Source organism: Rhinichthys klamathensis, unplaced genomic scaffold (assembly GCF_029890125.1).
Source record: "Rhinichthys klamathensis goyatoka isolate OS25496 unplaced genomic scaffold, OSU_Roscu_1.1 h1tg000230l_1, whole genome shotgun sequence".
Lineage (NCBI taxonomy): Eukaryota > Metazoa > Chordata > Actinopteri > Cypriniformes > Leuciscidae > Rhinichthys > Rhinichthys klamathensis.
In genome coordinates, this window is record NW_026606754.1 from 2,105,453 (window position 1) to 2,117,500 (window position 12,048).

Below are 12,048 nucleotides of genomic sequence, written 5' to 3' on the forward strand. Positions count from 1 at the left end.
TGACGTGATTATGAAGGTGTCATGTCAGTCTTATGCACACCCCTTCAAGTAAAGTGTTACCATTATATATAAAAAGATTAAACTAAAAAGAAAACAGATACTTTTTTTTTTATGTTAAGCCATTTTGCTTCCATATTTCGTTTAAGGCCAGATGTATCATATATGCATTTTTATTATAGAAATAAATTACATAGAAAATGACTTTTTGAGCTTTGAGTGCAGATCCATGATGTGTCAGATGAGAACATAACAAATAAATAAGCGATGATGAGCTTAATCGCATTAGTTTGCCAAAATCCCATTGTAATAGTTATTATTGTACACGTAAACACACTTATATTTAACAACCGTAATGGTAAAATTAAACTACTCTCATACACGCAATATATATAACCACCCACATAAATTTCATAATCATTAATTGCCCTTTCACATGACACTGAGCAAGTGTCACCAAAACTGCTTTAGGTGTAAAACACAGCGCTAGTCGCCTCTGCGTTTGAGATTTGTAAAGGTTTGTAGTGTGTGTGTGTGTGTGTGTGTATGTGCTGCTGATGAATCCATCTTATACATGAATACATGTCGCAAGAAAACATGCATAACCTTTAGCAGTCGATGTCAAACTCGTGCAACGAACGCAGTTACTCACAAAGTATCCAATAAAAAAACCACCAGACACGTGATCCACTAAGAAAACTATTTTATTTAGAAAAAGCAGACACTTTGTAGATTTTGCCAGATAAAAACTCCATTAAGTAATTTGGAAAGTCATGAATTGCTTCCTTTTTTTGGAGTCCACTTATTCACGGAGAACTCCAGCTTGCCATTCTTTATACAAATCTTTTAAAAACGTGATTGAACACACAAAGGAAATCAGGAGGCGTACAGTTGAAATGAAAGTAACAGGAAATATCATGTCTTATTACACGGAACCATTTTATTTCTGTATACATAATATACAAATAGAGCATTTGTACTGCTTCAAACACCTAGTCTAAATATCACGTGAGAATTAAAAAGGAAAAAAAGGTAGTATTCCGGCAACCAGAGTTTTTTTGATTTTTTTTTTTTACTTAAAAGGAAGAAAAGAAAAAAACAAACTAAGGAAAAGGAAGGTAATAGAGCGAGGTCATAAAAACGCAAGCAATTTTGAAAGTGACACCAATTCAACCTGAATCTGTTTGTGATGCAAGAAGCACATTGTGCTAAATATTTAAAGGAAACAAACTTTCAGTGAAGTACTGAAAATATCACAATAAAAATGGCAGATTAAAATACGAGCTACAACGTTTCTAGGCAAAACAACAGAAGTTTGGATGCAGGCAAAACTCGTAAGTGTGCGAGGGCCTCCTCTTTCCAGACGGTGACGGGACGCTGGCGGCGGAGAGAGAGAGAGAGCTGGGGGAGATCCCGGGAAACCTCTGCACACACACACACAATCAACACACATTCAGACCCGGAGAGGACATTGATGATAAAAAGGAATGTAGGGCTGCACGATATTGGGGAAAAAACATACATTGTGATATTACAGGTGAAACTCGATATCGTGCAAAAGTTCATTTATTTCAGTAATTCAACTTAAAAGGCAAAACTACTATATTATATAGACTCATTACATGCAAAGTGAGATATTTCAAGCCTTTAATTGTTATCATTTTGATGATTATGGCTGACAGCTTATGAAAAATTAGCAACTTAGCAAAATTAGAATATTGTGAAAAGGTTTTCATAAGCTGTAAGCCATAATTATAACAAATAAGGGCTTGAAATATCTCACTTTGCATGTAATGAGTCTATATAATATATTAGTTTCACCTTTTAAGTTGAATTACTGAAATAAGTGAACTTTTGCACGATATTCTCACTTCTTGTCCAGTGCGACATCTATACGTTTTTTTCCTCTTCATGACGCATTTTTTGACTGATGCGACTAACTGTGCGTTCACACCGGACGCCAATAGCGCGTCAAATTTGCGTCTACCGCGTCTAGTTTGACGCTCGACCACTTTGTGTTAATTCGCGTGTCAATCGCGAAATTGACGCGTGTAAAAACAAAACTTTGAAGCGAAATTTACGCGCGTCAGAGGCGAAATCCGGAGGCGAAAGTTTCGAAACCCGTTGGCGGCCATCTTTTTAGATGTTTATCGAGCATTAGCATTAGCATTATTCGAGAGAGTCACCGCTCGTATATGCTCTGGAGAGCAGAAACAGCTGCGTAGGGGACATTGTCGCTGTACTCGGGTCCACCAGACCCTCCAGAGGGTTTCAGGAGTTTCACAATTTGCTCCAGGAGCTAGGTTTGGTGGACCTAACGGTGAGGGCGCTGACGAGGACAGCATAGGCCGTATAAGCCCTCGGCCTCGAGTGGTCTATGCCTGTCGAGCCCGCGCTTCAGGTTCACCCTCGCCCGCACCCACCTAATCTGTCATTTATTTTTGTTTTTATAATAAATGGAGCCAGCCTCCAAAAGTGAAACCTGTCCTGTGATTTTTAAAAAAGTTTTTATACACTAAATTGTGTTTGTTGTCTTTACATTAGAATAATAATGTTTCATATAATCTAGAATAGATATGGAATAAATAGCATTCAATACAAAATGAGTATCTCTCATGTATTGAAATCGAGTTTTTATGTGAAAGATTTGCTTTGCACACCAAGCATTTTTGTCATATATTACAAAATAATTTATTGAGGCCAAACATAAAATAACATTATAAACTGTCACTTCACCACGTGACAGCAGCAAGCAGGCTCCTGATTGGTTAACGCGGCGCGAATTGACACAGAAGTTCAGATTTTTCAACTTGGGCGTCAGACGCGAATTCGCGTTAGACGCGAGAATGCACAAAAAGCACTACATAAAACATTCGCGCGTAACGCGCCAGACGCTCAATTCGCGCGAACTTGACGCACGAATGAGGCGTATTCGCGTCTACCGCGCCGCGCTCTACGCCTCATTCGCGCCGCAGGAATATTTTACGCGCGTAACGCGTCTTTGCATTGACGTAACATTGAAATCACTCGCGCCTGACACGCTATTCGCGTCCGGTGTGAACGCACCATTATACTCCGGAAATACAGTAAATGATAAACTTTCACTCTATGATGGTTAAACTTAGCAAATAAACCCGTGAATCACATGGGTCCTGGGGGAGGGGCAGCTGCACGCATGAACTCGACCCTTATACTTCACATCAAACTTCCTGATATGTGACTATCGTGGATTACGCACATCATGATACCGATATATCGTGCAGCCCCGAAGGAACGTGTTCCCAAACGCTCGTAAAGCACGTCTCCGCTCACCTTGAGTGTCAGGATACATTATCTGTGCTTCTCTGATGACTTATGGGTGATGAATGTTAAGGCAAACGCAGCGAGTGGATTGGCTCATCAGAACTACATCTCTAAAGGTACACACTGCTGTTTGTGCTCAAGGCATCAAAGGATATTGTTTCTTCTCTTCTTTAGCGCCAGTGCTGTCTCTCTTCTTTTCCGACTTCTCTTTGTCATGCCTGGATTCCTGTTGGCATCAAACACCACATACCCAGAGGAGACACAAGAGCAGTCAGGAACATGAGGAACACACTTCACATCATGCTGGGTCCACAATTAATTAGTGTTTTTGTTTTGCTTTAGTCACAGGTTCCCCCCTCCTGATGACAATGTCCTCGAAATATTGTCACATTTTATCATTTTTGTATATTTTACTATGACTGAAATGGAGTATTAATTTTGTTGAATCAAAACAAAAACACATCAAACTGTAAGTTTACTACAGTAGTGGCCTAGGGAAATTGACATCACCCTTTATTCAAATATTATCAAAGATTTTGTAAGCATATTAGTAGTTGTGCTCTGAGTCGACTGTTTTATTTGTGGTAATAACCCAATAAAACATGACAAATTGTGCCAACTTAATTATTGGCCAGGCTGTTGCGACAAGAAATTATGAACGTGCAAAAACAAGAGAACCAATATAGATAACAATGATATATTAATAACTGATTGTTGTAGTCAACGTATACTTTTTCCTGTGAGCTTTTTATATTTCTATGCATTTTTTTCCACATAGTAAAATAAAACCTGTTGCTGTAGTTTGCCTTTTTATGCCAAATCATTTTCTCAAATAAATTCCTTAACCAACTTAAGTGTTTTGTTTTTTTACCCTAATATTTAATATATATATATATATAATTTAATATATATATATATATATATATATATATATATACACACTCACCGGCCACTTTATTAGGTACCCCATGCTAGTAACGGGTTGGACCCCCTTTTGCCTTCAGAACTGCCTAAATTCTTCGTGGCATAGATTCAACAAGGTGCTGGAAGCATTCCTCAGGGAGTTTGGTCCATATTGACATGATGGCATCACAGTTGCCGCAGATTTGTCGGCTGCACATCCATGATGCGAATCTGGTGACTGTGGAGGCCATTTTAGTAAAGTGAACTCATTGTCATGTTCAAGAAACCAATTTGAAATGATTAGAGCTTTGTGACATGGTGGAAGTAGCCATCAGAGGATGGGTACATGGTGGCCATAAAGGGATGGACATGGTCAGAAACAATGCTCAGGTAGGCCGTGGCATTTAAACGATGCCCAATTGGCACTAAGGGGCCTAAAGTGTGCCAGGAAAACATCCCCCACACCATTACACCACCACCACCAGCCTGCACAGTGGTAACAAGGCATGATGGTTCCATGTTCTCATTCTGTTTACGCCAAATTCTGACTCTAACATCTGAATGTCTCAACAGAAATCGAGACTCATCAGACCAGGCAACATTTTTCCAGTCTTCAACTGTTCAATTTTGGTGAGCTCTTGCAAATTGTAGCCTCTTTTTCCTATTTGTAGTGGAGATGAGTGGTACCCGGTGGAGTCTTCTGCTGTTGTAGCCCATCCGCCTCAAGGTTGTGCGTGTTGTGGCTTCACAAATGCTTTGCTGCATACCTCGGTTGTAACGAGTGGTTATTTCAGTCACTGTTGCCCTTCTATCAGCTCGAACCAGTCTGGCCATTCTCCTCTGACCTCTGGCATCAACAAGGCATTTCCGCCCACAGAACTGCCGCTCACTGGATCTTTTTTCTTTTTCGGACCATTCTCTGTAAACCCTAGAGATGGTTGTGCGTGAAAATCCCAGTAGATTAGCAGTTTCTGAAATACTCAGACCAGCCCTTCTGGCACCAACAATCATGCCACGTTCAAAGTCACTCAAATCAACTTTCTTCCCCATACTGATGCTCGGTTTGAACTGCAGGAGATTGTCTTGACCATGTCTACATGCCTAAATGCACTGAGTTGCCGCCATGTGATTGGCTGCTTAGAAATTAAGTGTTAACGAGCAGTTGGACAGGTGTACCTAATAAAGTGGCCGGTGAGTGTATATATATATATATATATATATATATATATATATATATATATAAAAATGAAATATGTTCCTCATATTTTGATGGTTCGAGTGAAATTGTAGGGACATTAAAAACAATCATTCCCTTTCGGACATGTACATTAAAAATGTATAAAAATGTTTCAAACAACAACAAAAAAGATGTAAACAAAATAAGCAAGAAAGTATTCATGAAAACTGAGGTACTAATGAGCCCTGTTATTAACTTGAACCCGTTTAATTCAGTTTTAACTTTTACCTCGAACCCTTTGTAAACAATCATGTTGTTCAGTAATTCAATGATGAGATGTAAGGCTCATTCACACCGAGAACCATAACTATAAAGAGAACCATAACGATAACTATATTTAGCGTCCACACCAAAGAACAATATCATTATGGTTATTCTAAGCGAGTGCTGCAGTTTCGTGTCTGGCACTTTAAGCCAATCAGAATCCATCCTGCTCAGAATCCGAGAGCCGGATAGATTCTGATTGGCTGTCAGTGTTTTAATTGTTCATCAGATGAAAAATAAAATCATTCTGATGGTGATTCCAACGATATTGTTTCTCTGTACCGTTGTCGTTATAGTTGTGGTGTGAACTGCTATTCTTTTATATTTAGAATGATTTTAAAACTATATCATCTCCACAATTACCGTCCTTGGTGTGAACGGGCTTTAACACTGCTGTCAGATCTCTAACGCAGAGCGTGATATTCTGCCCTCAAGGTATGGCTCAGTCACTCAATGAATGTTAACAAACATGCAGGATAAGTCATGAGTAGGGGTATAACAATATATATTGCGTCACAATGTATCGCAATACAAAAATGCAACAATATGTATCGTGGATAGTGACAATTGTGTATAGTTCACCCAAAATAAAAATTAATGTTTGAGAAATAACTCTAAACTGATTTATATACAATGCTGAATATAATGTATAATAATGCAATGGGAGAATATTTGTGGGTCCTGATAATGCAAAATGTCTGATGTTACCAGTAAAAAGTGGCAACATTATTTTAAATCAAACATATTCATCTAAAATAATTCAGTATTTTCATCTTCAGGATCATGAATATTGTTATTCTGGTGTCTCTATTGTCCTGTGCTTTGGGTTTCCAGCACCGAGTCCAAGACTATTCATTTACACACACAATGTAATATCAAATTTAACATTTTAATCAACAGTAACTTTTTGTGTTAACCTTTTATCACATCTTGGAGTATCCAAATAATATCATATCGTGAGTTCAGTCTCGTGATGTGTGTCGAATCGCATTAATAACCCCGGCCACGAGTGACAGTAACAGTGATGCTGGACTTGGAGAAGGACGCTAACACAGGACAGATGTGTTTGTGGAGGTGTAACAGACCTTTTTTCCTCCAGAGGTCTTCTCGGGTTTGGCCAGATCGCCCTTGTCCTTGCTGGTGGACTTGGAGCGTTTGCCGTTGTCCTTGTCGTTGGCGTGAGGCGATTCGGAGGGGCTGGCGCTCTTGCTGTGTTTGGAGGAGTCTGTGTGTAGAGAGAGAGAGAGAGAGAGAGAGAGCGCAGCCATGTGAGGAAGATAACAGGAGTCGGGACGCCACGGGGAGGGCTTTCTGGTTCGCTAGCTCGCCTCTCCTGCTCTCGGGAGCGGGCAAAACAAATTTAAAAGATAGGCATTATCGACTCACTCATTCCATTCTCATCTTTGCGGCGCTTGGCTTCCTGGCTCATCTCGCGGTCGCTGTTCGCGTAGTCCTAGATGAAGAAGCGCAAATAAAATAAAAAAACACGCTTGTCGGTTTGACTTTTCACCTTTCACCAGGCATTCAATATCAGCCGTTTACTCAAACTCGTGTGTGTTGTGAGTGAAAACAGCTTAATAAAACACACACCCATGCACAAACCCCCTTTTTTTTTTACCAACGGAAGCACTTACTCGTTTTCTTTCCTTCCGGTCTTCTTTCTTCTCCCTCTCTTTGGAGCGGTCCCTGGATTTGTCAGACTCTTTCTTCTCGTCGTCCTTCTCTTTGCTCTTGGACAGGACTGTGCTGTGGTTAGGATGGTGCTGAGGGTTGGATGAGAAGATAAACGAGGGGTTACGAGAGCTACATCACTCACAGCGGTTCGCTGCCACTTCATTAGCATGCTCCATTAGAGCCGCGCTAGCCTTCCCATGAGCCTTCACACCTATCAGACACACCCACAGGAAGTCCAAGCACTCTATTAAAAGCTCCAGCTGAACCCTTTCACATGCCTCACATCAGCGCACCTCGAGACAAGCGTCAAACCTCCATGTGAAGTGTTATAGACGGGTGATTTTACCAGGTCGCTCAGTCGCAAGAAAGAGGGAAGAAGTTCATCTTTTGATTTTGCATGCCGACAGCAACCACATACTGATACATCATGCTGATACTGTCTAGAAATCAGTGGCCGGAGGACGAAAGGTCAAACTGGTGCTTGACGCTTGGCCTGTAGGTAAATGTAACACTGCAGATTGATGCATTGGGAAAGGTTTATATGATTATGTGAAAGGCCTTAAAGGTTGTGATTGACCAACAACTTTGTTTTCTACAAACATGAACACTATTGTTATAAAAAAAACCACAATGCCCCTCAAAAATGTACAAAATCTTCAGATGAAATCTTCCTTTTGAGATGGTGAAACGTTTCTGAGAAACAAAGCAAACGAACTCTTGAAAAAAAAAAAAGTGATTAAATGACAAAGCAAGATAAACTAACTGTGTTGTAGTCATTCTTTTAACCTTAACATCATTATCTCACAAAGACTCTAGATATCTGCATCAAACATGCAATCTGGGCAGAGCAGTTGACTCCACAAACACGTGTCCTAACTACACGCGATAAAAGGCATCTTTCCCATGTTAATCTGAGTGTTTGTCCTAGCCAGCCGCGACGGCGACGACTATTTTACAAACGGTTTCTATCTCTGCGACGGCGACACGCTGGAACAACAATCACAAAGTGTGGCAGTGTTAATCTCAGGTACTGTTTATGTGCTTTATAGCGTGTAATGTCAGCAAACCTCTAAGGGGGTCGAATAAAAAGTAATTTAGACACCCTAAGGGCGTCTTCACACCTGAAAGTCCACACCAAGGTCCAAACCAAAGGTCATGTTTTGATACATTTTAAACATTCGGTAAGTTTTGGTTTGGTTTCACATTGCAATTGACCTATGGCTAAGCCACGCCCCCTCCACTCACTCGGAAAAACAGTCAACATTCGGGGACAGGCGCTGTCACAGTAGGAGACATTTCACAGGAGGCAATTAATGATTTTTGGAGACCGAAAGATTATATATCATCTCGAAGTCACCAAAAGGGCCTTAACTATGCATTGGAGGGTTATATTAATAATTTTATTGTTGAGAAGGTCGAAGAAAAGCTTCAGCTCGAGGCAAAAATGTACAGGTCACAGTGTAAACTACATACGTTTCCAGGACAAGCCTTTTTACCATCTTTACCAAGAGTACCTCTCCGTTAGTTTGGCGCTACAGTATTTACATGAATCATTCAGCACAACATTGTTAACATTTGTTATCTCGGTTATTTACAGATACGTCAATGAAGCTAAGTTACATGATGTAACCTACAACGAAGCTAAAAGCTAACGTTAACCTTTTCTAAAGTTAGGCTAACGTTACGTTAGAGATGTTAAAGATAACGTCCAAATACGTTGTTGACTTAATGTTACCTTAGAACAGATTTAGACATCCTTGTTTAATTTATACACATGCAGTTGGTGTTGAGGTCTACCGCATCACTTAATCCAGAGCAGACACTTATCTCGGTTGAGAGATGTTTGGGAAAGGGTAAAAAATACACACCGTCACCCTGCCTCACGGGATACCTAGTGTCGGAGTTGCATGTACCCCATGCACACCGTTTGACCATTTTAAACTTAAAATGACAAGAAAAAAAACGTAAAAACAAATGAAAACTGACTAACTGCAATGCATTTCAATGGACGTGGAAGCAGAGAATGTCCGAGTGTATTGGGTTAGCTGCGCACTGTGATTGGCTCATCGCGTTTGAGGGCGTGACTTAGCCATAGGTCAATTATGCGAGCGCACTAAAGAACTTTACATGACATACTTGTGTCCTGTCGTCATCATCTATGTGGGCTGCATCTTGACATTGATTGGTTTGTAAACGGACGTGCGTCTGACGTCACGTGCACGTGTTGTCAATTTGGCGGATAACTTTGACAATAAAAAAAAACCTTTAACAAGAACGAATGAACAGACGCATATCGTTGCCACTATACTGTTATTATTACGGCATTACTACCTGCAGCACCAACTATCCTCGAGGCTAGTTCAAATTCGCCAAACGAACGTCCTCGTTGCGCAAAAATTTTATCGACTGCAAACAATCCTGTGGGAGCCACCGGAACTTCCTGTAAATACTCTGAAAGTCCGAACCATACAGAAAATGCTTTCACACTAGAAACGAACCAAACCTTTGTTTAGTTTGATCCGGACTGAGACTACCTCTTTTCGTCTGACCAAATTTCGTCTGTTTGGTCCGGACCGTGGTCCGGGGGAGGTTTCACACCTGTAATTTTGATTCGGATCAAACTGAAAAGCCCGAAAATCCAGACCAAACAAGGTAGGTGTGAAAGGGCCCTAAATTACTATAGTAGTTCACACTTGTAGTTCCGTTAGCTTGGTTCGGACCAAAATAAAAATGAGTCCTGGTCCGCTGAACTGTTCATGGTGGCATTTCAAAAGCGAACCTAAAGATATCAAACCTAAAGGCATATGGATACATTCACAACCTGACTGGTCAGCCTATATTACGTACACTTACCTAAAGGATTATTAGGAACACCTGTTCAATTTCTCATTAATGCAATTATCTAATCAACCAATCACATGGCAGTTGCTTCAATGCATTTAGGGGTGTGGTCCTGGTCAAGCCAATCTCCTGAACTCCAAACTGAATGTCAGAATGGGAAAGAAAAGTGATTTAAGCAATTTTGAGCGTGGCATGGTTGTTGGTGCCAGACGGGCCGGTCTGAGTATTTCACAATCTGCTCAGTTACTGGGATTTTCACGCACAACCATTTCTAGGGTTTACAAAGAATGGTGTGAAAAGGGAAAAACATCCACTATGCGGCAGTCCTGTGAGCGAAAATGCCTTGTTGATGCTAGAGGTCAGAGGAGAATGGGCCGACTGATTCAAGCTGATAGAAGAGCAACTTTGACTGAAATAACCACTCGTTACAACCGAGGGATGCAGCAAAGCATTTGTGAAGCCACAACACGCACAACCTTGAGGCGGATGGGCTACAAAAGCAGAAGACCCCACCGGGTACCACTCATCTCCACTACAAATAGGAAAAAAGAGGCTACGATTTGCAAGAGCTCACCAAAATTGGACAGTTGATGACTGGAAAAATGTTGCCTGGTCTGATGAGTCTCGATTTCTGTTGAGACATTCAGATGGTAGAGTCAGAATTTGGCGTAAACAGAATGAGAACATGGATCCATCATGCCTTGTTACCACTGTGCAGGCTGGTGGTGGTGGTGTAATGGTGTGGGGGATGTTTTCTTGGCACACTTTAGGCCCCTTAGTGCCAATGGGGTATTGTTTAAATGTCACGGCCTACCTGAGCATTGTTTCTGACCATGTCCATCCCTTTATGGCCACCATGTACCCATCCTCTGATGGCTACTTCCAGCAGGATAATGCACCATGTCACAAAGCTCGAATCATTTCAAATTGGTTTCTTGAACATGACAATGAGTTCACTGTACTAAAATGGCCCCCACAGTCACCAGATCTCAACCCAATAGAGCATCTTTGGGATGTGGTGGAACGGGAGCTTCGTGCCCTGGTTGTGCATCCCACAAATCTCCATCAACTGCAAGATGCTATCCTATCAATATGGGCCAACATTTCTATAGAATGCTTTCAGCACCTTGTTGAATCAATGCCACGTAGAATTAAGGCAGTTCTGAAGGCGAAAGGGGGTCAAACACAGTATTAGTATGGTGTTCCTAATAATCCTTTAGGTGAGTGTACATGTACATTTCTAAAAAGCACTCAAGTATCATTTCCAAAGTCATTAAACGAATATCAAACTTTGTCTTGTTATAATAAGTACATGCCCAACAGAGCCTCTTAACTGGCAAAAAACTGAATAGTCGATTAAGAGCCGTTTATTAATCATTGAATTAATTGTCCAAATGTTTGTTAAATCGTTGTAATCTTTAGAATAGTTGGTTGTCAAAATAATCTTTACTTCATGTTATAAAAAATAATCTTAAATGTAAACCAGACAATTCATCTGTGGTTTGCTGACAGGCGGAGGTTACAAGCAAACATGCGTCTGTGCAAATAATGAAGATGTTTTCAGTGCAGACCGTATATAGGCTAATATTATCCTTCAGACAACAGAAGCTGCCAAACGCCTGAGACAGTAACTAACCGGCCCACATCATGTGCAGCTCCGCACAACTCGTTCTCAAGAGCTTTATAAAAGAATAAAACCGATCGTTAGCAGCTATACATGTTCCAGCTGGACCCGAGGCGTACAGAATATAGGAACTTAAATAGATGATCAGTGCAAACATTTCTTGAAAACAAGTCTTGCCAACAAAAGTGAATAAATATATATATAA

General features: G+C 40.6%; 1 protein-coding gene across 4 annotated transcripts in view; it reads right to left on the reverse strand.

Moving 5' to 3' along the window:
* Positions 1-917: 917 nt before the first annotated feature.
* The window catches only part of thoc2 (THO complex 2), a 154,980-nt gene continuing 143,849 nt past the window's right edge, over positions 918-12,048 (reverse strand). For 2 of the 4 annotated variants that reach the window (XM_056265206.1, XM_056265205.1), the window contains exons 34-39: positions 7,339-7,467; positions 7,091-7,157; positions 6,790-6,929; positions 3,454-3,526; positions 3,310-3,347; positions 918-1,421 (exon numbers count right to left, since the gene is read on the reverse strand). In XM_056265206.1, coding sequence (XP_056121181.1) covers positions 3,328-3,347; positions 3,454-3,526; positions 6,790-6,929; positions 7,091-7,157; positions 7,339-7,467 — 429 coding nt within the window. In that variant the 3' untranslated portion in view covers positions 918-1,421; positions 3,310-3,327. Of the gene's footprint in view, positions 1,422-3,309; positions 3,348-3,453; positions 3,527-6,789; positions 6,930-7,090; positions 7,158-7,326; positions 7,468-12,048 lie in introns of all 4 variants that reach the window. The other 2 variants (XM_056265204.1, XM_056265203.1) reach the window with 1 other exon arrangement.